The sequence below is a fragment of the Poecilia formosa genome, unplaced genomic scaffold, assembly GCF_000485575.1.
Source record: "Poecilia formosa unplaced genomic scaffold, Poecilia_formosa-5.1.2 Scaffold372, whole genome shotgun sequence".
NCBI classification, from domain to species: domain Eukaryota; kingdom Metazoa; phylum Chordata; class Actinopteri; order Cyprinodontiformes; family Poeciliidae; genus Poecilia; species Poecilia formosa.
The window spans coordinates 321,443-346,903 of record NW_006800311.1 but is presented as its reverse complement, the minus strand read 5'-3'; the positions used below and the strand labels follow the sequence as shown (position 1 = coordinate 346,903).

At 42.9% G+C, this 25,461-nt stretch overlaps 1 protein-coding gene across 1 annotated transcript in view; it reads right to left on the bottom strand.

Moving 5' to 3' along the window:
* The window catches only part of ebf1a (EBF transcription factor 1a), an 84,966-nt gene that overhangs the window by 57,302 nt on the left and 2,203 nt on the right, over positions 1–25,461 (bottom strand). Inside the window, exons 3-6 of the mRNA XM_007575208.2 lie at positions 24,364–24,427; positions 23,737–23,792; positions 20,760–20,833; positions 19,305–19,373 (exon numbers count right to left, since the gene is read on the bottom strand). Coding sequence (XP_007575270.1) covers positions 19,305–19,373; positions 20,760–20,833; positions 23,737–23,792; positions 24,364–24,427 — 263 coding nt within the window. The remainder of the gene's footprint in view (positions 1–19,304; positions 19,374–20,759; positions 20,834–23,736; positions 23,793–24,363; positions 24,428–25,461) is intronic.

Genomic DNA, 25,461 nt, shown 5'->3' with positions numbered 1-25,461 from the left:
AAGAAGAAGAAGAAAAAAAAAAAACAGAATAAGAGCAAAGACACTAAAAGTGGGGGGGGTGAAGGGGAAACTGGAGGGGCATCTCTCTGTGGCTAATTCTTCGGGTGTGGGAAAGCAGAGCACCTTACACAGGTTGGCCTGGTTTCAGTAATGAGTTTGATTCTTCTCTGTGCCTCCTCAGCCTCACTGGGGACCAGGACTGCATAATAACATCCTTCACACACACACACATATGCGCGCACACACCCACTTACCCAAACACACACATACACATGCAGCCACAAACAGGTCTATGGGGAGCTAATTATTCTCACCTGTGTTAATTATTGCTGTAAGCCAATCAGTGGACTCTGTGCTAATTAGGCAGTGTTAGGTCTGATTAGTGTTTTGCAGCAGGCCCACTCAAACTGTTATCTACCATACTCGTCCCCTCAGGCGAAAGAGGAGAGAGAAGAACAGGTGGATGCTTGCCCTGTGTGTGTGTGTGTGTGTGTGTGTCTGTGAGAAAGAGAGTGTGTGTGGAATAGAGTGCTCATCCCTGACAACAAATACCTGAAGGATAACTCAAACTAGCATCAAAACAAAGTCTTATCAGATTTGTTTCAAATCCAACTTCTTGTTTTAGAAAACAATGCACACCGCTGGTGCACAGCTAGTCTCTGCCCTCTCAGTTAATTGGTCCTGGTTTGAGGTCATTTCTTTCATCTGGACAAACAGTCCCCGTGCCCTTTTAGTTAATGAGGGCTGATCCGGGATCAGTTCTGTCACTAATGGCTCAGTTTTTTTTTTTTTTGCCAAGATAACCCCTCAAATTGATCCAAGCATCTCACGTCGTGCAACCCCCCCATCCTGACCCAGGAGAGCTGCATGTGTGAGCAAATAAGTGTGTGTAAAAGAGGGAAGAAAAAGGAGAAAGGGAGTGTTAAATGTATAAATGAGGGTTCTGTGGATGACCTCCCAGATGAGGAAAATGGAGGGGAAAAAAAGGGAGAAGAGCATAAGGAAGATGAGAAGAGGAGAAAGAGGAGGAGGGAAGAAAGAGGGAGAAGGAGGCTCGAGGAAACCTTCCTCTTATGACACCATTGATTTTCCTTCAGAGGCTTGAGCCTGTCACTACTGAACACTTGGTTTCCCAGTCCTACACATATACACACATGCACACACACTCCATGACACACACACACCACACGTACACACACACAAACTCCGTGCCCTGACCTCCACGTGTGCCTGCTGGTCCATACTGGGTCTAATGACACCGGGGCCTCCCACAGATCAATACTAAGCTGTCACTCAGCTGGCAAGCGTGCACATTCACGCACGCACACACACACACCCACACACGCACACACACGCACACACACACACACACACACGCACACACACCAGTGCAATGCACGCGCACACAAAAAACATGGGCGCAGATGCAGACATGCACCAACACACACACATGGTAGGTGGGTATGCGTTTGCACATTTGTGTATGCTGGAAGCGATGTTTTCTACAACCTCAGCAGATGCCCTCTTCCTCCCCCTCATCTGACACTCCCCCCCACCCACTCACCCGCTCACACACACACACACACACTCACACGCACTCATATGCACACACTGGACCAATGCCATATTCTCTCACACAGCCGTTTTCTTGCCCTCCTGCCACCTCACACAGAGAAGAGTCCTGATTTCATTTTGATGAATGAGGATGAAGGCCCCTGCACAAAGCGACGGGACCTCGTGATTGTAAATTATAAAGTGTCATCGATTTTACATGAACCGTCCACGCTGGCATTCATGCAAATACACACACACACACACAACGAACACACATTACTGCTTGATACGTGTCACAGGAAAGTGTTCGTATTTGCTTTTGTCACTTCGATGCATGTGACATCGAATGTCATGTGACAGACGACACAAAAGAGCCGCAAAGTGGAAGGTGAATGGAATATCGTGTTGCAGTTTTTTGAAATGATGAAATCTGAAAAGTGTGGAGTGCATTTCTATGCAGCCCGTTTTTACTTTGATGCCTCAATTTTGTGCAACCAATTACCTTTGGACGACAGCTAGACCCCACATGTGTGCAGCTTGGTTTCAGTGTAGTTGTAGATAGTGTTGGAAACTTATCGTATCATTATAAAGAAAAAATTTTTTATCATAAAAATTTTGATTTATCATCCCGATAAATTTGAGTTAATGTTACTATGGTTACTATGATATCTCAGGAGTTTTTTAGAGAAGATAAGTGAACAGAATGATTTTATAAAACAATATGCCGAGCTCTGAACATCTCAAAGAGCGTTTTGCAAGCTCTTAAAGAGAAAAGCAGCTAGCAAGCAGAGCATTAATCAGATGAGCAGTGAAGAGGCCCATGGCAGCTTTGGAGATCAACAGAGACCCGAAGCTCAAGTGGAAGAATCTGTTGATCCAGCATCGATTAGTTATGTACTCTAATAATCTTGCCTTTATGGAATATTAGAAAGAAGATGAATGTTGTCGGAAGAAAGCAATAGAGCAAAAATATGGCGCTGGTAGCATCATGCTGTGGAATAACTAAAAAGTTCAAAGTTATGAAAACTTTGAAAGCAGCTGTCCCTCAGTTAGAGGAAGTGCTTCTTCCGTCCTCTCATCTTTTCCTACATCATTCACCGGCGTCTCTCCCTGCATCTCTTCTTCTTCTTATTCTTCTCCCCCATGCCCTCCTCCAGTCTCCCTACACTTGCACCCTCCTTCATATTCTCTCTCCTCCTCCTCAACAATCTCAAGCACCCATCCGCTTCTCTTCATGCGCATCTCAAGTAGCCACTTAGAGAGCCAGACGTGGAGCTTGAGCCAAACTCCTCCCTCCCACAGAGTTGGAGCGCTCCGACCGTCCGACGTGTGACTTTTTGGCATCTCCAGGTCAGTGAACAAAAAAAAAAAAAAAAAATTATATATAAAAAAATAAATATATAAATATATATATATATATATATATATATATATATATATATATCGCTTTCCTTTAATTTCTGGACAAACAAGATAATTACCTCTGACAAAAAAAAAAATAATAATAAAAAATCTGTCGCCTGTAAAAAAGCTCAGGCTGAAAAACATTTGTTTGTCTCTGTTAAATCACTAATTATAGCCTGGCACAACGCGGGGCAGATGCGGGGCTAATTCACCATTAGGCCGTTTGGTGTTTATTAAACTTTTATAATGTGATCACTCGGATAACGGCACAATTGTTTCCCTGGGCGTGTGTGATTATGGTGTTGTACCCCTCTGTCCCCTTGTAATGTCTCCCGTTGAGTATGAATGCTCCTGTATAAGTGTGTATGCGTGTGTGTGTGTCTGTGTGTGTGTGTCTTGGAGCTCTCCGAGTAGTGTTTTCCATTTCTCATTAGAGTGGCACAGACTCCTGCTGCAGGGTCAATGGAGGAGGAGGAGGGTGGGGAGAGGGTGTGTGGGAGATTTTGTGTGTATCTGTTTGAAGGGGAGTGGGGTGGTAATGAGCGCAGGAACATAATACAACGGCGTCCATTAATGCTCTGAGGCAGTGACATTAGGCATACTTAACTAATAGAGCCAGTCTCTGCAATTACCCACTGTTATCTCTGCAGCTTTAGAGGGGAACCGGCTTTAATAAATGTTTGTAGTAATGTGATAAATGCCAGGTTTGCTCATTTGTAATCTACACTGCAGGACAAGGGGAAGCGGTTTAGGTCTAATTGTTTTTCTCCGGATTCAAGGATGCACACAACCTCTCGCAAAAGTAGCCCTGGCCTTCAGACTTTGCAGTGTTTTGTTGGGACGCAACTGCGAACCTGGAACAAGCTTCCAGAAAACTGCAAAGATGCTGAAACACTGAGTTTGCTTATTCGCCCAAAATCCCCACCTGTTCAGAGTTGATTCATATTAAATGGAACATTGATTGATATGTTTGATGTCTATTTGCTTGATGATTTGTTTTAGATGATGGTATTTAACAAAATATTATGTTTCTTGTTTGTTTCTTAATAGGTTATTGTATTATGCTGACATGTGCCATCCAAATAAACTTGACTTGACAAACTTCGATGCATTTATTGGAATTTTAGCTTATCGACCAACATATAGTAATGCACTAAGCAAGAAAAACATTGTTGTAAAGATATCAGAATCTAAAACAATACTATACGAGACGAACTTTCAGCAGCCTCGGTATCATATTTTTGCTTTTTTTTATTTATTTTTTAACAGGTCTCCTTTCAGATTTGCAATATTTTTTGTTACATCCATCTTTCCTTCAACTTTAACCAGATTTTGTATCCCCGATGAGGGAAACCATCCCGGCAGCATAATACTGGTAACACCATGTTTCCCCTTTTTTAAGATATTGTAAAAATGTAGGTAGATGTTAGTTTTCTGCCACAAGGCATTGCACATGTATGCAAGTGTGTTAATTTCTCATAATTTTACACACATAAGGACTCCATTTACAACTTTTTTCATTTCTAAAGGTAATTGGACCAGTTTTAATTTAGAAGCATCCTCCCTTCCACTTCAGAAACTTTTGATAATTCATCTTAGCATGAACGCTCCTGAATGTCCCTGAAGCTGAGCCGAGAGAACTTCTCCATAGATACGGGGCGGGGGGAAAGAAAAGAAAAGTGTTTCCCTCCCAAGATGTATTTCTCCAGGTGCCTCTCTATCTCCGTCTCTCAGTGGGATACCATCAGAACTGTCAAGCAGAGAAAAGCGGTCCACACCTGACGCCTGCCGTCACGCCTCCCTCTTCTCCCCGTCTTCCCTTTCATCGCGGGCCCACATCAGAGGCGGCGCCGTGATTGCGTGTGTAAACATCTTGTCATGCTAACATGGGCACCATGACAGAAGAGAGATGCGCTTCATTAGCGGCACGCTTGTAAAGTTTGTCTTTGCGTTTGAACGTGCCTCGGTGGGCTATATGTCTATTCGTGGGGGTGTGAGGAAGAGAGCGTACACTAAATTTACCGAGGTCAGCGCAGAGATGCATACGCATGGGTTCTTGGTTTTTTGTACAAATTTGACACAGTTTAGGAAAGCCGCCCATGCTGGATCCACACAAAAAGCATCCCCGAGCTCCTCAGAGTCAAAGAAGAAGAACTTAGTGGCTCGTTTGCTACTGAAAAACTTCACACACCCTTCATTCTTTTGGCAGTAAATCTTCCCTGTTTGTGCAAAGACAATAACCAGAAGAAGAGGGGGGAGTGGTGTAGCGAAGCAGGGGTGGGGGGTAGAAAGAAGTAACAGGGCGAGCAAGCAGCAGGGTTAATTGTTTTCCAGAGAAAGAAAATAAGGTTGCAAAGGCCTGCTCGTTTGAACTGAATGTCACCTCATGTAAATCGCGACTCCGGCGCTGGAAGAAGCCAATAACCGGGATCATTAGCGCGACTCCCTCTGTCGAGGAAGAGCGCGCTGCAGAGGAGGTAGCGTTCAAACACTGGGGAAGATTCCAAGTGTGATTAACCAGAAGAACCTCCAGAGTTAAATCTGGAGTTTCGAGTGGGAGGACCAAAGAGAAAGCTAGACACACACAGAAGGGCAGGCAGAGAAGGAGACAAGAAGAAGCAGGAGAAGAAGAAGAAGAAGAAGAGGAGGAAAGAGACACATGGATCAGGAAGAAAATCAGAGACAAAAGACGAGGAAACGAGTGAACATTCCTCCCAGCGAGGTCAAGCCACTCGGTAAACAAACCAACAACGTTCGCGGTGCACACATAAAGGGGGTGAAGCTGTGCAGAACAACAAAGTGTCTCAGTCGATTGCCTACGCCTTACTTTGTCTCCCCTCATGAGTTACATAAACACAAACAAAGGGCCTTTAAATTCAGCGCTGGCTTTTTGAAGTGGAACAGTGACATGTGCTTGGGTCTCATTTGTTGATGCTGAATGAAAAGTAATGGGAAAAAAATAATATAAGAGGAATGGAAGGAAGTGTCGTTCCTTTGATCAGACAGTGCTGTTGACCATAATTGTCTGCGCGCCGTCGTGTACGCTTTACATTTAATTAACGCACAGATACACCCTTGAAGATGTCTTTTTGTCTCCCTAACAGAACGGCTCAAATTAGTCAAGCTCAATGCCAGAAAACTCACACATGAGAGCAGATATGAAATGGCTGGGCTCTGGGACATTGATGGCTTTCAGAATAGCTTATAAGCGTATTCTTTTCATGTTTTCAAAGAAAAAGGTAAATCATCCTTAAAAACATTAAAAAAAAAACATACATCTAAAGGGATGATTTAGATATTGGGCAGTGAGTAGCTTTGCTGCCTTGCAGCAAGAAGGTCCTGGGTTCGAATCCCAGCCTGGGGTCTCCCTCTGCACAGAGTTTCTCCCTGTGCGTGTGTTGGTCCAATCCACATCATTAGCAGTTTCTAGCTAATGAAGTGGATTGGTATTTTCCCACTGCACGGAAACACTTTGCACATATGCCAGAAAGTTTCATCTTCATCTCATTTGACCGGAGCATCTTCTTCTACGGATTTGCTTTGTCACTTATGTAGCAGATTTGTTGAGGCCATGGATAATAAAGTCTCTTTGACAGATTCTGCTGTGACAAACCTCTGAGGGTTTCACAGATCAGCTGCATTTATGCTGAATTTATGTCACACACTGGTGTACTTTACTGGAAAACTGGGTGTCTTCTAAAGGCAACAGCTGGATTTCAGCAAGAGGTAAAAAGGTGTTGGGTGGTGAATACAGATACATGCAGATTTTAATTTTAAATAATTAAAAAAATAGGTAGAAAAATAGGTATTTTGTGTTCTTCTGTCACCTAAAATCCCAATAAAACACATTGTGCAGGGTAAAAAAAAAACAAACAAAAAAACTGGAAGTGGTGTGAACACTTTTGTAAGGCCGTGTAAACACCAGAACTTAGTTGCACAATCCCACTGCCACTATCACAGCACACATCTCTCCCTCCCTGGCTCCTCCAGGCTTTCCTTTCATTGTGACATGTGAAACTGAGAGCGCCGCTCACAGTGCCTGGCCCAAGCGATTCATTCTTCCTGGACAGATTTATGGAAAACAATCAACAGAGCATTGCATCTCGCTCAAAACCCAGCGGGTCACAAGCGCTCATCCTGGACACCTGGACTCACATCCTGGGCCGCAAAGCTGTGGCGGAGGCACGGAAAAAAGGGCCAGTCCTGGAAGCTGGCTGGTGAGGAAGTGAGACGCACCAGGCTGCTGGGGAAGGGAGGAGGGGATCTGGCATAAAGCATACGGTCTGTGTTCTCACTTAGCAGAAATAATCAGTAAACAATGAATCATCGCTGAGGGCTGACATCGGGACGCTGCTCGGTGTCACACGGTCTCAGCCTGCTACGAAGGGAAAGGCCTGAGTATCCTTCGCTGAGAGGGGCTGGTGTGTCTTTTCAATTAAGAGCAGCAACACAAGCAGTCATGTAGCACATTGGCTGTGAGAGAGCACTTAGTGGGCCGTGTGCTAGACTGTCCACACACATCGGGGCACTTAGACAACAAAGCCTTGCATCCTGTGCCGCGCGCGCACACGCACACGCACGCACGCACACACACACACACACACACACACACACACACGCTTAGTCCTGCACGTCTGAATGTATACCATCACACTGCCCGCTCGCTCTCTTCACGCCTCATTTAAAAAGCAAATTGAGCACATCTTCTGGGGCGAGTCACGGACTAAATCCTGGAAAACGTTACGCTCTCCTCGCTCGCCGTACCACATGCCGTCGCACACGAGGCCCTTTCACACGGTAAATATATCTCCATTTTGTTCAGGCTCCCATTGTTCCTCTACGTCCCAAGCCTGTAATCTCCAACACTACAAAAGAAAGTCCTAAATAGCTCTCTGAGGGGTAGAACACTGCTCATTTTGGTCAGCTCTGGCCAGCCTAACCCCGTCATTCTGGGAGGGAACAAACACCAACACAAAGGCAGAGCGAAGAGCAAAGGTGAGAAGCCGAGTTTGAGTCGTGCAACGCAGCCAGCTTTAAAGTTTTTCACTTTTTGTCACTTTGCAGCCACAGACTTTAATGTCCTTTGTTGGCATTTACTGGCAAAATTTCTACACATTAGAGCTGCACAATATGTCGGAAATTTATTGTTTTCCCAACGGCACCACAAAAAATTGTTTGGTATTCATGTAAGTACAATGCAATTCAATCTCTCTATGTGTTATGAAAAACTACAGCTGAGCTGTGTAATTACCAAAACAGCAGCTTTATCCAGAACATTTTCAATAAAACCACGTTGTTGCGATGGGAACAATTAATTAGACGTTTTTACACTACCAGCTCAGACTTCTCACTATCTGAGATCAACATTTGCGGTGAAACTGAAGACATTAATAATATTGCTTTGTTAATGTTGTGCTTCTTCAATTATACAGTCATTGCAACAATCGTTGACATCTGCCCAGGTGTTTTCAGCATCTTGTTCAGCCCCAATATTTGTTGTTGAAAATGTCCTACCAATATAAATCTTTAAAGCGTAGTCTACCTTGTATTCACTCCTTTACTCTGGTACCCTTAAATTAAAATTCAGTTGAACTGTAGTCTACTTGTGTGTAGTTTCACTTCAGTATAAACACAGCTTTTCTATGATCAGACAAGGTAAGAGATAAACTATTGAAGAAGCTTACAACTAGGTTTTGAACTGTTCAGTCCATCAGCTCATAACAGAAATTTCATGGTAATAAACTCAAACCGACAGACCTAGCAAGGAGTGCATTACAGTGTATTTACAGAGGTCAGGGATCGCAGCCGCCGGCGAATAGCTAAAATCTGAGTACTTGAGACCTCCTCCAAAAATACTGCCTATTGTAATAGTTCAATCACCAAATATACTTTAACATGTATGAACACTCAGAGGAACCGTCTTAGTGCTACCACAGAAGCTTATATCTACAGCCAATCAGCGCTAAGAACAATAAATGGAGCTCCTGGATTGGCTGCTTTACAGATCCCAGCCAACAGCTTGTCAAGTAGCATTGGAAATAGTTCGGAGCTACGTTCAACATAAAAATCTGAGAAGGCTGAACCACGAGTAGATCGACTATAGTCAGAGAAGCAAAAAACTCACGACAGCCCTGGAGGAGTTACGGAAAACAACAGCTCAGACGGGAGTGTTTGTTAACAATTAGACTATTACAATAGACAATTAGACTATTGTAATAGTCTTTTTACCTGTTTGAATAAGACCTCCCTGTCTCGCCTTCAGTCTGTGAAGAAACGATTCAGCAAAGCTGTTGGAAAAAAAATCTAACAGAAGAGCAGACAAAACTCTTCTTGCCTCCCTCCACTGACCTCCTGCGAACTTCAGGATTGATTTTAAAGTTTTGGTTTTAACCTTTAAGACAATCCACAGCCAGGATCCCAAATACATTCTGGACCTGTTTGAATCTTCTATCTTCGCCTTCTACTCGGAGGACTGTGAGTCAGATGTTGCCGATTGAACCTTTTTTCTAAAAACCCTTGAGGGGACCAGGCTTTTCAGGCATTGACTCCGAGGATTTGGAACCCCCTCCAACTCTCTCTCCACAAATGCTTTAAAGAAACAACTAAAAACAGTTTTATTCACACCGGCTTGGGCTTAATCTGTACCTTGTTTTATTGCTCTACCTTCATGGGGCGTTTTGTGATATACAATGCTATCGAAATGCATTTTTATTTTGCCACACGAATCCTGTTGAGAATGTCAACAAGCCAACTTTGGAGGCATGGTAAAACTTGTGGATCGCTACGTATGGCTGGAAACCGTCGCTGCACATCACCCTGAGCTCACCTGCATCGTACAGTGGGGATGCTTTTCTTCTGCCGGGACTGGGAAGCTGTTCAGAATCGATGGGAATATGGACAGAGCTAAATACGGAGCAATCCCTGAAGAAAAACCTAATACAGGCAGCAAAATATTTGAAACGGGGGCTGAGGTTTGCTTTCCACCAGAACAACAACCCTAACATGTAATGATGAGAATCTAAACAAATTCATGTGTCTGAAAGGTCCACTCTATGGTAGAGAAACTGTGGCAAGGACTGAAATTAATGTTTATAGATGCTCCAACTCGAATGGAGCTGTGGTTTAAAGAGGAATGGGAAAATAATCCTTTCTCTCACGTCATACTACTTTGCAAGACAAAGCAGTTTTGCGGAGAAAATGCGGCTACGATGTTGGCATTTACAGTTAATAAAGAAAATGTCCACTTGTCAAAAAAAAACTAAGAACTTTTCACTGCTACCACATTTGTAAATTATGTTTTATATGCCCTAATAAACTGCCATTTACCTGGAGTCAGCTGGAAAGAATTAACTTAACCACCTATAAAGTATGAACTAACTCCACTTACTTTATTGGGTCAACAAAAATTTAAGCATTAATAAAAAAACAGAAAAAAATTCCAGAATCTAGTTTGCCACAGAGCACAGACTGTTTCAGTTAATTTAATGTACTGGAATAGAAAAGAAACAATAAAACACAACCGAGGTACATGCTCTGGAAATAATAGGTTATTTTTTGTGGGGTGTTTAACAAATAAAAGAGAACCAGTTGCTTGGGTGAGAAGGCTGAAGGTCCAGATGAGAAGAAGAGTGGGGGGAGAAAAAAAAAAAGCTGTGCTGTTTTGGAGGCTCCTCGACCTCCAAACTCACTGCTGTCAATCAGCACAGCCGTCCATCCCCCTGGGACCCGCTTTCCTCCAGCGCTGTTTGGGGGTGGGGGCAGCCGGGTGGGTAAGGGAACCATCGCAAGGGGAAGAAAAAAATAAGAACACAACCAAACAGATGCAGAAAGCTGCGGGTCAATGTGCATCTGCACGTGTGTTTGTGTGTGTGTGCGCACAACATTTTTGCACGACATGGGCTATATTTTTTGCTGCTCTTGTGTGTGTGTGTTTGTGTGCGGGTGTTTGTGTGTGTGTGTGTGTGTGAGAGAGAGAGGCAAATTTGCGAGGCAACTATAGCACCTGAGGGAGGGGAGTTCTGCCTGCATATCGATGAGCCAGCAGCTCTCCCTCCTTGCCCCTGAGCCCTGCACAAACATCACAACCAGCTCAGGGCCAGTCCTTTTCAAAGCCTCCCATAACATCTAATGCATCCGCGCCCCCCTACTTCCCACAACCTCTTGCATGAAAAAAAAAAAAAAAAAATTCAGCACATCAACAGCAACGCAAACATCTTCCTAGGAGAGGGAAGGCTGTGGAGCTTTCGAAGGAAATCCAGATAAAAGAAAATAAAACAAGTAAAAAAGAAAAAAAACTGCAACAACGTGGTGTCACCCCGGGGTTGTCATGTCACTGTTTCAAGTGTTCTTTTGTCCTGGTGGGAAATGTCAAAGCTTCTGATAGGTGGTCAGAGACAGCGTGTCAAAAAAAAAAAAAAAAAGTGGAGCAGAGCATGAAACAAAACAGGAATGGGATAGAAAATAACGAAGACCCTGATATTCACACGCCGCCAGCTGCGGTCCGAAGAATGTAGGACGGCTCCTCAAGCAGTGTGTGCTCACCTTCTCGGTATTACAGTCCTGAAAATGAAACTAAACTAAAGGGACGGATGGCGCTGCCAGTAAACCGCATTAGCATCAAATGCAAATGAGAAGGGGGCTAATGGCTGGACAGGTGCAGACTGGGCCTCTAAATGACACACACACACACACATACACACGTTTGCAGACTTATGTGCATGCACACATGCTTACAGACTCCTGCGTGCACACACACACACACACACACACACACACACACACACACACACACACACAAGATGGATGAATTAAACATGGGTGGGCTCTGCTTGGGGGGGCTAGAGGGGCTGACATAAAGTCAATGACATACATTATTCACTACTGCACGTTAGCCAGCTAAGGCAACACATGACCTCTCACCCCAGGAAGTGCATCCAAACAAAACAACCAAAACAATAAAAAACGGGCTCCCCAAAGGAGAGATTCTGAGACAAATTGGGAGTACGTCGCTGTGGAAAATGTCCCAAACTCTGCAAAATTTTGCAGAGTTTGGGACAATCAGATCAGACTGATCTGAACCCAGTCTGCAAGTGCAAAACTTCCCACCGCGGAGCCGAGAGCGAGCCTGCCTCACAGGCTCGGAGAACAGGAAACAGTCGACCATGACATCACCCTCCCCGGGAGGAGCACTTCCTGCCCGACATTCTTCACTCAAGAGCGCCGCGCGCGCGAGCGAGCACACACACCCGTCGGGAAATGGCCTCTGTCAGCACACAAATATGGATATCCAAGCGCAGACACACGCATGCGAGGAAATGGGCAACATTAACAGACGGGCCGGGGGAGTGTGCTGAACCCAAACACATACACGCTCAGAAACAGCAATAAACGCTGTCTGGGCTGACCCCTTTTCGCCGGAGAGGGGCAGCCCATTGGTCTTGCTGGGTTAAATCAGTGGATCCTTATCTTTGCTCACAGAGTCTTTCCACACACCCCTTGTCTCTGCCTGGGGGACACCCTGCAGAAGGCCAGTGGGAGCTGGATGAGCAGGAAAGGGCCACAGGACACAGGTGGTGGGAGCCAGGAGAGGACACATGGTGCTGGAGGGAGAGAAACAACCTCAAAGAGAGGATGTTCGACAGATTTGAGAAGCTTTTTGTTAGCTTACAGAAAATGGATTGTCATTCCCACTTTGAGATCTGTGCTGTTTTTTTTAAGTGTTTATTCAACATTTAAATAAGGCTGAAATGCGCTTTACGCATGAACTTGACTTTATCCCATCCAAAACGAAGCGGCTGCTTCCAGGGAGTGGGATCCTCCTGCACAGAGGATGATGCCACCTTAACCTGGTGTCAATTAATTAACCCTTTAGACTTTAGAGAGGCAATTTTCAAATACATGTTCAATGCAATGCTAAACTGCTTAGTTGAACACACTTCATGATGAAGAATGGCCGATGATGACTAAAACTGTTGACAAAGATGAGCCTTGTGATTTTGCATTGAGCACCACAAACTTAAATTCATGCATCTGATCTTCGCGCTGATGTAAAATTAAATCTCAAGGCAGCATCATTAAAAGGGAGCGCGGATTTAACACACACTTCGCAGAGGGACGGGTGTTGGTTGTGCATGAGCCGGCAGGGAAATGTGTTTGTGATTTGAGGCCCATCCAGGCACATGATGGACTGATCATAGCCAGTGCCTGCATATGATTAGCCCCCACGCTAACCAGGAGTGATGGAGAGGAGAGGAAACTGAGGTTTGAGGGGTTAAGGACTCCCCTCGTAATATCCTGCCACCGTTAGAGGCTGCAGCGGACCACACATGCATCCCTAGGGGGAGAGACGCACAGCAGCATCTCACCTTTCAGCTGCTTCCCTTGACCGGTGTCAAGAACGGACACGGCATGTCAGCTGGAAGTCTACCTGAATTTCCAAGAGCTTGCCACCTCTCTGGTTGGATTTATAAGGGATGGCGTGAGTTGTCTTCTTCTTTTTTTTCTTTTCTTTTTTTACAGTGCTGACTGTAGACGTATGGTTTGAGAAAACTTCAGAAAGGTCAACCAAAACTGCTTGTCTCTGAAGTTCACTGAAGGTAAACAAGTGTAACGGTACATTTAGTAAAGACGTGCATGAGCCTTTTTTTTGTTTGTTTGTTTTTTTAATCGTAGTAGCACAGCACACTGGGAAAAAAATGTAAAAATTGAACTTTTACTTTGAGATTTACTTTATATTTTAAGGAAACCAATTTTTTCTTAAGAAACATTTGTTTTTGATATAATCTCCAGCGGTGTTATTGATATCCCTGCTGAACAAAACTCTTCCCAGTGTGATTGTTCGGTGTTTTCTACAGTATTTCACAACATTGCAGCATGCAAACAGATGGAGCTCTATTTTTCTTATATTGACCAGAGTCCTGGCTCTTCTCTTATGCTCACTTCAAGGATTTTTGGTCTGGGGACGAGAGAGAAGACTGATTGTGTCTGATGAACCATTTCTGTGTGATTCATTTTTCAGTTTTTTGCCAAAGGCAGATTTTTATTGAAAATTTCCTGGTATTTCAAAGATTTTGTGCTTTACTCTCACAACAAGGTTCCCAGGCCCATTAGAGGAAAAAAAAAAATACAGACCCACAGCATCACACCCCCTCCTCTATACCTAATTATTGTTTCACACCAAATGCACATGGAGTGTTATTTTTTGTCTCTTCTGACAAAAAGAAAAATCAAACTAATGTCCAGGTAAGGCGTTTCAAAACCACCGGTTGCTACGTAACTATGGAGATGCCAAGATGCCTGTTTTTGCCAAAGTACTCCAAAAATGAGCCTTTACCACATCCTTCTTACTGTCTGTGCTGAAAATATAAATTTGAGTCCCTGTCCAAGATTATGTCACATCATAATGACACCAACATATATTAACGTATTGATATCAACAAATATTACTAATTAGAGGTTCCTGAAAACTTCTGTTACATTTTTCTAAAAGTTTTCTAAGGGATTCTAGTAACCAGTGATTAAAAAAAATTATATTTCATAACTTGTTAGAATCGAACAAAAGGTTAGATTTTTGAAAGCTTTTCAGTGTGAAATCCATTAAAATACTTTTTTTCAAGGTGTTTCGCACAAATGTTCGAACAGATGTGTCTGCGCCTGCTGCTCAGATGCTCCTCGCAGTTCCAGCAAAACACTACAAACGTACAAGTGTTTCCCGCAAAGCACATAGTAAACAGACACACTTTCCTATAAAAGCTTAAAGCCCAAACAAAACTGTCTTTTTCATCAGGAGGGGAGATTCTCCCGGTGAGCGTGTACAGTACCCAGAGCGACGCGGATTCCACACAGCACCACATTTGTTCTCCTAACAATCAAATAAGTTTCTCATTAGCTGACTTTATTTTTCCTCGTTCCCGCGGTTTTGCTGCAGTGGCCTGTTTCTCCCGACTTAACGAGAGGGAGCTAATTAGGCAATCACACCCATTACTCTTCCAGAAGAGTTAGAGCTAGCCGGGCTAATTAGGGCTGTAAAATCTAATCATCTCTGCGAAACAGCAGAGGGCTAACGAGCCCTTATTTAATGAACTAAATAACTTCAAGGGTGGAGAAGGGCTGCTGATGGTATTTCTTTATGAATTTGAAGGAGGGGAGCTCATGGTAATTGAGTCAGTAGTTTCAGCCTCGCAGTTGTTTGTTTGTTTATGAATCCTTGATTATTACAACTGCCAAGAATATATTGGTGCTAAATGAGCAAACGTATCATTCGTCCCCCCCCTCCACCCCTCCTTCACACTTAATCCCCTTCAGTCCCTCCTTTAAAAAAAAACAAAAAAAAACTGCCGCCCTCTCCAAAAGCTCTGCACTCACCTGACCTATTTTTCCTGTCCAGAAAGAAGAGTGCTCGCTGGAGAGGAAAGCTGAGATATTGCTGTTGTTTTGCCTCCCCCTGTTCTAATTTGTTGTTCGTTAACGCTGCCCTCACACCTGAGCCATCGGGCGTCAGGGGAATACCGCCACAACACAACACATGCTCGGCGCGGCTAAGCCGTTTCTCGGCTCGCCTGCTCCTCCGCTTGCCGCTCAACTCGCCGAGGAGAAGTTGAGTCGGGGTGAATCAAAAAATGACAACGTTGAGAGAGAGAGAGAGAGAGAGAGAGAGAGAGAGAGAGGGGCGAAAAAAATCAACAAGTATTCTCACGAAGAAAATCAACAAACAAAAAAAAAAATACAAAAATAAATGACAGAGAGTGATGGGCAAGGCGTGTATGTCTGAGGCCACGTGGTGGGGTGCAGCTGTCTCAGGGAGCGCTGAGGTGAGGCCTTCCGCTTCAATGGAGCAGAACGAGGGTGGCGTTCACACGCACACACAAACACACACACACGTACACAAAAACAACGCACAGAACTTGTGCACAAACACATATGCTCACGCAGGTAAAGAGTAGCTTTTGACGGAGCAGCAGCGAGAACAGGACAGCTGCGTTCATCGGATAGCACAGGTCACTGCCTCATTAACACACACAAAAAAAAACACTCAAACGTGACAAATTCAAATCAGACAGAAAGTAGACACTCAGACTTGTTGCAGCTCACAAAACAGGGACGCTGTACAGTGATTCTTTTTGGAATGTATTCAGAGCAGTCCTGAAGGGATTATTTCAGGGATTCTCCGTTGTACACAGCTCTCCTGCTAACTTTATTTAACACATCCAGATATGTTCTGTGTCAATGCTAACGCTATAGCAGCTAATATGAACCGGTTAAAAAGAAAATAAAGTTAAATCTACTCCAAACTCCAGAACATCAAAGATTTTTATTTTTTAATTTTTTTTTGTGAGGTATAAAACTGCTGTGACTTAATCACTGGACAGCTATTTACATTTCAAATGGAGTTAGGAGGCCTGCCATCATAAATGTACTGAGAACAGAAGAAGTGTTTCCTGAGGTGTCAACAGGCTAATTAATTTGACACACTATGACGCTCTTGTTATCAGTTCCTCTTCACTGATGATACAAAGGAAAGAGATTTAAAAGAACAGCACAAATATTTACATTTCTACGAAATAGCTCCATTTACTGGAAGAACTTTCTCTCTATTTACTTCACATAAATGGTGGTGCACTGACTTCTAACTCTGCTTCCCCAAGTAAATAATATCCTCCTTTGCTGTGAATACTTATGCTAAGACTTAAGATTCTTCAGTGTACTGATATGTTTTCAGGATTGAAGTTGCTCTGAGACTGTAGGAGTTTGGTTTGGTCTTGGTCCCACTCTGGTTGGCTGTTATCTTTAGCTTCTTGGACCAACTAATCTTCATCTAAACCGAATGAATATATCCAGATGGTTATCTGATGTAGATAAGATTTTAACATGTGCACCAGATTAAATGACTTTGTGTTTAGCATTAGTTGGTCCTGGTGGCTGATGCTAACAGCTAGCCTAAAGTGGCTTTCTGCTGTCTTAAAACAACAACTCCAGTTTCAAACAGATAACATAATAGTTTATGTCGATGCTACTTTCTAAATTGTAAAACCTCCCTTTGGCGCTTATTCATAGAAAACACGATGACTATTTACTAAAGGTGGACCACAAATTATCTTCCTGAATGAAACAAGGACTGAGTATTGTAAATCTGGACAGAGTGAATTTATTATAGATATAAAGCAGCATAGAATATAACCATAGCAAATGTGTGAATGCTAATTCACAGATTTTGACACGGACTTTTAGGTAAAAACAGTAATATTCTGGTCTTATTAAGAGTTTCACTTAGGAAGTGGCGCTGCCTCCTGCTACATCAATTTCCATGGGAAAAAATGATCAGCTTGTCTCTAAATATTCAATGAAAACATGCCTGTATGAACCACTGTGATGTTTTACAAATTGGCATTTTTAAGACTGTTTCATAAGCCAACTGTTGTCTTCAGCTTTTTGGTAGATAATTGTTTTAGCTCCTTCAGTTAGCATCAATCAAAGTGTTTTGATTGTTGACGCTCAAGCTAATCTCTACGTTTACGGTGGCCAAGATTGATTTTCCACTCTCTTAAAACTACTCTAACCTCAAAATTGTCACAGCAGTTCATGCAAATATCTTTTTATGAAGTTTTATCCTGTCACTCTGTTTGTACCGAGTGGTTATTTACAAAATCCAGAGATTATTTACTAGGGGAATGGAGGTAAGAGGCAGTGTTTTTCCTCTGGGAAGTTAACATTTAAACAGCTTACAGTGAGAGAAAAGAGCAATAAAAAACGATGATCTATGACAAAAGTATAAAAAAAAGCCCTTTTTTTCTTAACCCAACACCAGCAAACTTTTTTTTAAACTTGTTCCACTCAGAAATGTCCAGTCCAGAAATCTTGTCTCGTTTCACTTCAACATATCCCGCCCAATGTGTGTTAAAGTCACCAGCTGACACATGTGGAGGTGAACTTTATTTATAAAGTACATTTATCCAACTATAATTGACCTATGTTTTCTATAATTTAGGAAATTAACTACTGAAAGAATATGTCAGAAAATAAGTATTTAAAAATGCTTCAGAGCAGAGAGATAAGAAAAAGAAAAAAATGCTCCTTGAATATTTGGAAATAATTTAAACTCGTATCAAATGCCCCCAGAGGAGAGTCTTTATTGACGCGCATTAATGACTGACGTGTGGAACTGAAGCTCTCCCGATGTGTGTCCATTAGCTGTGTGATATAAAATATAAACTGTGTGAAGGCAAAAGTATTGCAACTGTTTCAGAGAACACATTTTATGGATCTTAGCACTGGCTCACTTTTATATAAGGCAGTTAATCTAACTGGAAGTGCTTTTACATGTTTTGTTCTCGCTACCACTCACACTGCCTCCAACCTCTAGTTCTTGTGTAAATAAGTATTAGCTTCTGTGCAAATAACCGCCTGACGCAAGCAGGACTGAAGCTTAAAAGTTTATGAGTGCTGTGATGTTTTCGACATGGTTGTGATTGCTGTTAGCCTTAGCCTCAAGCTAATCTGCAGATGCCAGGAGTTGTTTACTGAAGGTAACGTATTGACTGCCTATAGCTTTCTTACACAATCTAATTTCATAAGCTATCCCTTCTAATCTTCATGCATGAACTCCAAATAAACACCTTACATTAAAAGCACGCAAGTTCTCCGCACACACACACACACACACACACACGCACACACACACACACACACACACACACACACACACTTCCAGCAGAGGCTGGACAGTAAATCTACAGGGCTTTTCTTTTTTCCTGACTGGCTTTAAATCACACAAGCCGCAGCATCGCTCAGAGCTAGTTTATGACAGCAGGAGAAAGGCACACACTTAAGGCCAGTTTGTGTGTGTGTGTGTGTGTGTGTGTGTGTGTGATTGTCAAAACGCAGCAAACAATTTTCAGCCAACACACTCTCGCATTCACCCCCAGACTGCAGCTGTAACCCAAACTGCTCATCACTTAAGACATCAGCACAACCGCACAAACACTGTTTGACCACACTTGAAGCCGAGCTCAACGGCTGCGTGATTGCTCCTGCACTTCATCCACTCGTAGCCCTGGAATATAATTTACAGCTGCTTCGCACCTTTTTTTTTTCCTTACACAGAACATTATACGGTCGCTGAAAACAAACAACAACCTGTGGCCTCCACTTTACGAGGCTCGCGAGGTTTACGTTCTCGCAGACGAAAACGGACATCAAAACCTGCTGGCATCTTGATTCTTGTGCCCTTTTTGGAACTGTGGATTTGTTTTTCCCCCGTGGCTCTTGTACCGCCGCTGGGCACCGTGTTTTGTGCCAGCAGTGATGATGAGGGAATCGTGTCACGGGTTCGAAGGGTGAGGTTTGCTTACCTGTCGATGATGACAGGGTCTGATGGGGTTTCGTTCCTGTTGCCGCAACTCTTCTTGTCACAGCACCGACTGCAGGTGAGGGGCAACAGAACAGCAGAGGGGGCAGATCAGGGAGAGGGGGGGGAGTTAGTCAGTAAGATGTGAACAACAGAGAGAACAGAAAAAAAACAGATGCAACTCTAAGGGGAGATGGGAAGACATCTGTGGGTACAGGAAAGAGAAAATGGGGAGTAAGAGGGCGTGAGACTTTTTTGGGGAGTTCAAAAAAGGAGACGAGATGTGGATTTCACGGTAAGACCAGGGCTCGTTCTGTGGATCAGCGGAGTGATTTTCGGCAAAATTTAGGGGGAGCGAGCTGCAGCGGGGCTAGATACAAACTTGAATTAGCCTCCAGGGCTCAGGTTAGCTCCATTTCTGTCAGACATCACACAACCAGACATCTTATGTTCTCTATTTTTCCTCGGCTCTCGTCGCCCTCCCTCTATCCCGCCCCTCTCTTTCTCTCTCTCTCTCATTTTGTGCTCTTTCTCTCTCTCTCAGAAGTGGGTCACAGAGTGGTCCCACTGGACCTGGGGAGCGGTGCATGCTGGGTAAAAAGGGGGCTGCATACTGATGTGACGAGTCCTCTCAGAATCATTTGACTGCAGCACGGTGTAACAGTGTAACGTCAACCCACCCCCTCCCACCCCATCCCTGAAAGAAAAAGTATCACCACGTCTACCTTTATTCCTCTGTGTCTGAGTGTCTGCATGTCTGTGTCTACCTGCGCCTAACTACATGTGTGCTTCCACTCGGAGGAGTGTGTGGGAGGAGAAGGAGGAAGACAACTGAGAGGCTGACCCTCCCCCCCCTCCGCGCCTCAAGCCCCCCTCCATGCTTTCTCCAGTCCCTCAGGACCACAGGCTTGGAGAGCCAGATCAGATTTCTGATCTCCTCTGTTTCCTGCAGCATATGAAAACAAGTGGTCCAAATTGCCTCGTGTGATAACCAGGAAGCCGCTACACGCGCCGCCACCAGACGCTCTCTCTACACGCAACTCTTCCGAGCCGGACGCTCGCTTTGGGACGCCGCGGCGGGGCTTTTGCGTGGCGCCCTGTAATCGATGGCGCACACGACTTTTTTCGAGCGCGAGTGCGCAGCGGCGTTTCACGCAAAATCTGAGTCTGCACATAGCTCGGTGTCAGGACGAGGCAAACTGCCGAGTGTTACGCGGGGGCCTGAGGAGGATGGGTTTGAGTAATGAGCTTTTCCTTGTCCTAATTAGCTGAACATGAGAGGGATCCACACGCATGCATGCACGCGCAAAACAGAAATAGGCCAGGGCCCAGCTCTCTCCAACCCACTTTGAGGCAAATGATAAGATTTCTATCATAATTTAGCTATGCGCTTTGTTTTTTTTCTTTCTCTCAGTTGTGAAGTGACATAAATAAAGAGCTCGGTTTGAGTTTGGCTTACCTGCACATGATCTCGTGGGTTAACAGGACCCGGCACATCTCTGGATTTTTATCCTGACCCTCATAGACAATCGCCTAGAAGAGAGACGAGGAACAGAAAAGAATTCAGTTCCTACTTTTGTGGATGTTTGATGCAAGGGACACGTGTAGCTCATCATTTGTTCATTTTTGTGCATGTGTGAATATTTGTGGACAAATATTCATTCATCTTTGTTGAGATGTGTAAAAACCCCTAAAATACATTCATTTTTAATTGCAGTACCATAATCTCACACTGAAAGATTTAGAGAAATCCAGCCTTTAAATTGAATGTGTTTATTAAATAAGAGAAAACAAATCATGATTGTAGCAGAATGATCACAGTGAGTTTTTCATAACTAAACAATTCCTTTGAAATACATTTTTAAAACGATTATTTGTACGTCCCTGTGATAAATTGATTGAAAAATATTAAATAATCTGTATATTTCAATTTGCCACATCTGACAACTTGACAACTTGGTATGTTGTCAAGTCTCCATAGCAACCATGTAACGACAACTATAGCACAACTAATGGTTATAGTTTATTGATATCAGAAAAAAGACCAATCCTTTGTCCTACCATCACAAATATAAGCAGAAGCTGCAAGTATAACTGGAAATGTGTGATCTGGTCGAAGACGTTTCGTCTTGGAGGGTTTGGTGTTAAAAGAAGGATAAACAAGTAGAAAAGCCCAAATGCACCCTGTCACAAAAGATTATACTGTAATGCGGTGGGTCTGTTTCTCTTTCAAAAGTCTTTTTAGCCTTTTCAGAGTTCATTCGATTATGAAATGTTTAAAATATGAGTGCATTTTAAGTAAGAATCTGCTGACCTGTGTCAAAAAACAAAACAAAAACAAAAACAAAAAAAACTGAAAATGGGTCATTATTGATTGTTTCGGCAAGTTAAATGATTCAGGACATTTGGCCAGATCAACACAGAAGTGCTTCACCAGACACAAAATCAGACGTCTTTCATCACCGTCTCAGCCCCCAGACCTACATCCTGTAGAAAACATTTGAAGGAAGCTGAAGATAAAACGCCGAAAGAGAAGACCACAAAGTCTGGATGATCTAGATCTAGTCAAAGATCTCCTCTCTCTGTATCTGTGAGAGGAGAAAGTTTGGAGCTGTCCTACTGGAAAACGGTGTTCAAAAAAGCTTCATGAGCAGATGCACCACTAATGATGCGATTATTGTTTCAGGTCACATCGCTAATTTTTTCTATTTTTAGTGTGAGATTATGTTACTGCAGTAGAATATTAATACACATTTTGTCTCTACGAGGGTTTCCAACATATTTGGCCATGTCGGTATATTTATATTGGGAGCCAAATATGCGATTGAATAGTTTTCCTGTAATATATTATTGTTATTCTGTCAGTGTCGTTTCCCTGCTTCTCTCCGTGCTTTTCCATTTCCTTTCCTTTCCTCCCGTGTTATCTATTTTTCTTTGGAAGTTTCACACTTTATCTGCCTCGTTTCTTGAACCAGATGCATTCTATCTTGACTTTAATTCAACAAAGCAACGGTGGAAGAAAATATTCCTTTCTCCTCCTTTTTGTAGAGTAAATAGGTGCTTGACACTGTGAGGCAACCAGACCAAACATAATCTTTGCCTAAGCTGCAAGGACAGAATGTGATAAAAAAAAACAAAAAAACGATCTTTGTGAATTCATGTTTTTTTTGCATGCTGTGCTGATGAAAAGTCAACCAAGACTTCAAGCCAAATAAAAAACAGAGGGATGTGTGTGTCTTTCATTTTGGTAGAAATGTTTGTCTATCTGGCAAACGCACGTATCGTGGGAATCCAGTCCTCCCGAACAGGAACGCTGTGTTCCGACAGAGACGGTAAGAGGGAAAATTGTTTGTGTGCGCACATATGTGTGTGTGTGTGTGCGTGTGCGTGCGTGTGCTTGTGTATGCGCCGCGTATGCGTTCGTACTTGCACGTGTGTGTGTTTGCAGTGTACAGTGAGCAGTTGGACTGCCAGACTGGAGTATAGTGCACCATCTGGTCCATGCAGTACGCCGTCCAAAAATCTAGTCTGGTTACCCCACCAACCCCACTCAACATGCTCTCTAGGGCTTGATCACCCCTACAACTCCCCCCACACCCACCAACACACACACACACCAGGGCTGATAAACATGCATGCACACACATCATCTCCTCCTACTCTTTTCATTCTAAGACAAACTCTCTTCGAGCCTAATGGCACTAGAGGCGGAATTGGCAAAACAAAAGACCTGATATGAAAACAGTGTTGAGGGGGCTTTACTTTACTCCTCGCCGTCTAATTCAGCCCCACGAAGAATTCCCTCAGAGTGCGCCAGCTAACATGTGAACCACTCTGTTTTTTTGTTTGGTGTGTGTGTGTGTGTGTGTGTGTGTGTGGGTGTGTGTGTGTGATTGCAATGGCCGCAACAACACACTCCAGGATAGTTTGTTCTGTTTCACATTGAGGAAATGAGGGTCAAGGTCCTCAAAGAGTGAGCTGGCATGCATCACTGTCTCTCTCCAACACTGACACACAACCACGTCTGCGCCTCGCACAGATATTCACACACACCACACACACACAATTTTATACATAAACCGCCTCCTAAAAAATAAGCACATGCACACCATCCTCGCCTGCAGGCTGTTGTGGAGAGGAGTATGAGGACACATGTCCTCTACTTTTTCTGGGCCTCTGTAAATGTGTTCCACAGGTAAGACAGGTCGTTTATCAAGCTGGCTGGCCTGTACTGAAGTTAAGGGTCCCAGACACAGACTTTGCAGCTAGGCAGGGCGAGTGTGTGTGTTTCTGCGTGCGTGTGCATGTGTGGGCAGGGGGTGGGGGGGTAAACATCCAGATCAGCAGGACATATAAACTAGATTTTTGTTTTGTTTTTTGTTTTTTGTTTTTCTTATGTTTCTTTCCTAAAACCTGATGCAGGATTTCCTTCCTACCTGTTTAGTCATGGAGTCAATGAGCCGAACATATAAGTCCTGCTCTGTCCGGATTCCTTCAGAGAGAAAGAGAGAGAGAAAAGATTCAAATGGGGAAAAGTTTGACCCATTCAGACATAGTCATTCTGTTTCCTTTGCTCTTTCAAAAAATATAAAACAAAACAAAACAAAACAAAACAAAAAAAAACACTCCAAACTGTCTTTAATAACTTTCAGTTTGAGCTGCAAAACAGTGAGTTTGGCTGAAACCAAAACGTTCATTTTCTAAATACAACACAAACAACCATAGCAGAAAAGAGAGAATCAAAATGATTTGGGATTTTCTATGTTTGAAATAATTTCTTTCTTTTCCTTTTGGTATTTATTACATCAACACAACAGAATTAATAGAGAGCACTTTTTTTTAGTTAAATAGATGAGCAATATATTTATAAATGAAGGCAAATAAAATAAATAAAAGTCTTACCAAACAAAACAAATAAATGTAAATAAAACCAATACATGTATCTTTAACGTTTCACAAGTTTTGATTTTCTGACTTCTCCCTCTCTCTCTATATATATAGATATAGATATATATCTATATATATATAAAAACAAAGCAAAACAAACAAAAAAAAACCCTCACCGTTACTGTAGAGGAGCTGAAGCCTATAATGAATGCCATTGTTGGTCTTTTCCCCCGTTGTTTCCTATAAAAACAGAAGCGAACACAGAGAGAGGCGGTCAGAGCAAACCCTATCCTCCTCCTCCTTCTCCTCCTGGGACCCTTACAGCGGGAGCACCGCCTGATATTATTTTTAGATAAAAAATGGCGAGGCTCAAACTCTGATCAGAATCAAATCAGTTCGTTTTACAAAAAGCAAACACTGACAAGATTTGGGGAAAGAAATAAATATATTAATAAATAAATAAACAGGCTTAGACTGATTTGGCGGAAAGTTAATAACGCATGCAGATTTATTTGGTTATATAATTTAAAAATTAAACAAACGAGCTCGATTTTTTTGTTGTTTTGTGTTTTGAATAAAAGAAAAAAACGTATAACTTTTATAAAAGCTACCAAAATACCGGATCTGTATTGTTTCTTTCTTTCTTTTCCAAATTTGCTTAAATCAGAATTTGCATTATTCTCTATTTTCAATGAGCCGCGGCGCAACCGTAAAGTCACTCAATAAATGAGCAGCAGATTTGGATCTTATTAATAACATACAAATCTAATAAAAGCTGATAATTAATAATTAACATTTTAATTTAAAAAAAAATCGTCAAATTATTGTGATCGGGGTGAAACCCGTAGTAGACGCACCAAGTAAAAAACTAATTCTGATGTTTTACTGATGCCACACTGAAGTTTAGAAAACACTGTGACTGGTGATATCTGCAAGCTTCAAGCTGTAAGAGGAAAACAAGAAAGAAAAAAAAAAAAACCATCCACCAGGAGCGGAAACTGAGAACCAAAGGTCCCAAATTGGACAAAGTAAATCCAAAGACGAATGCGGAATTGCTTCACATTTTATCAAAACATAATCAGCAGTAATAAGAGGTCTGTGGTGCTCTCGTAAGCCACAGCTAAAAATCACATCAGGGAAGCCTTCAAGGAAGAAATGATCCCTGCTGTGGGAGTCTGCCTACTTTGTTAACTCGCGTCTGGTAATTTATCACTTTGACTTAACAGCTTCATATACATCGTGTCAGGAATCAGTGGCTCAGACGCGCATTCCTT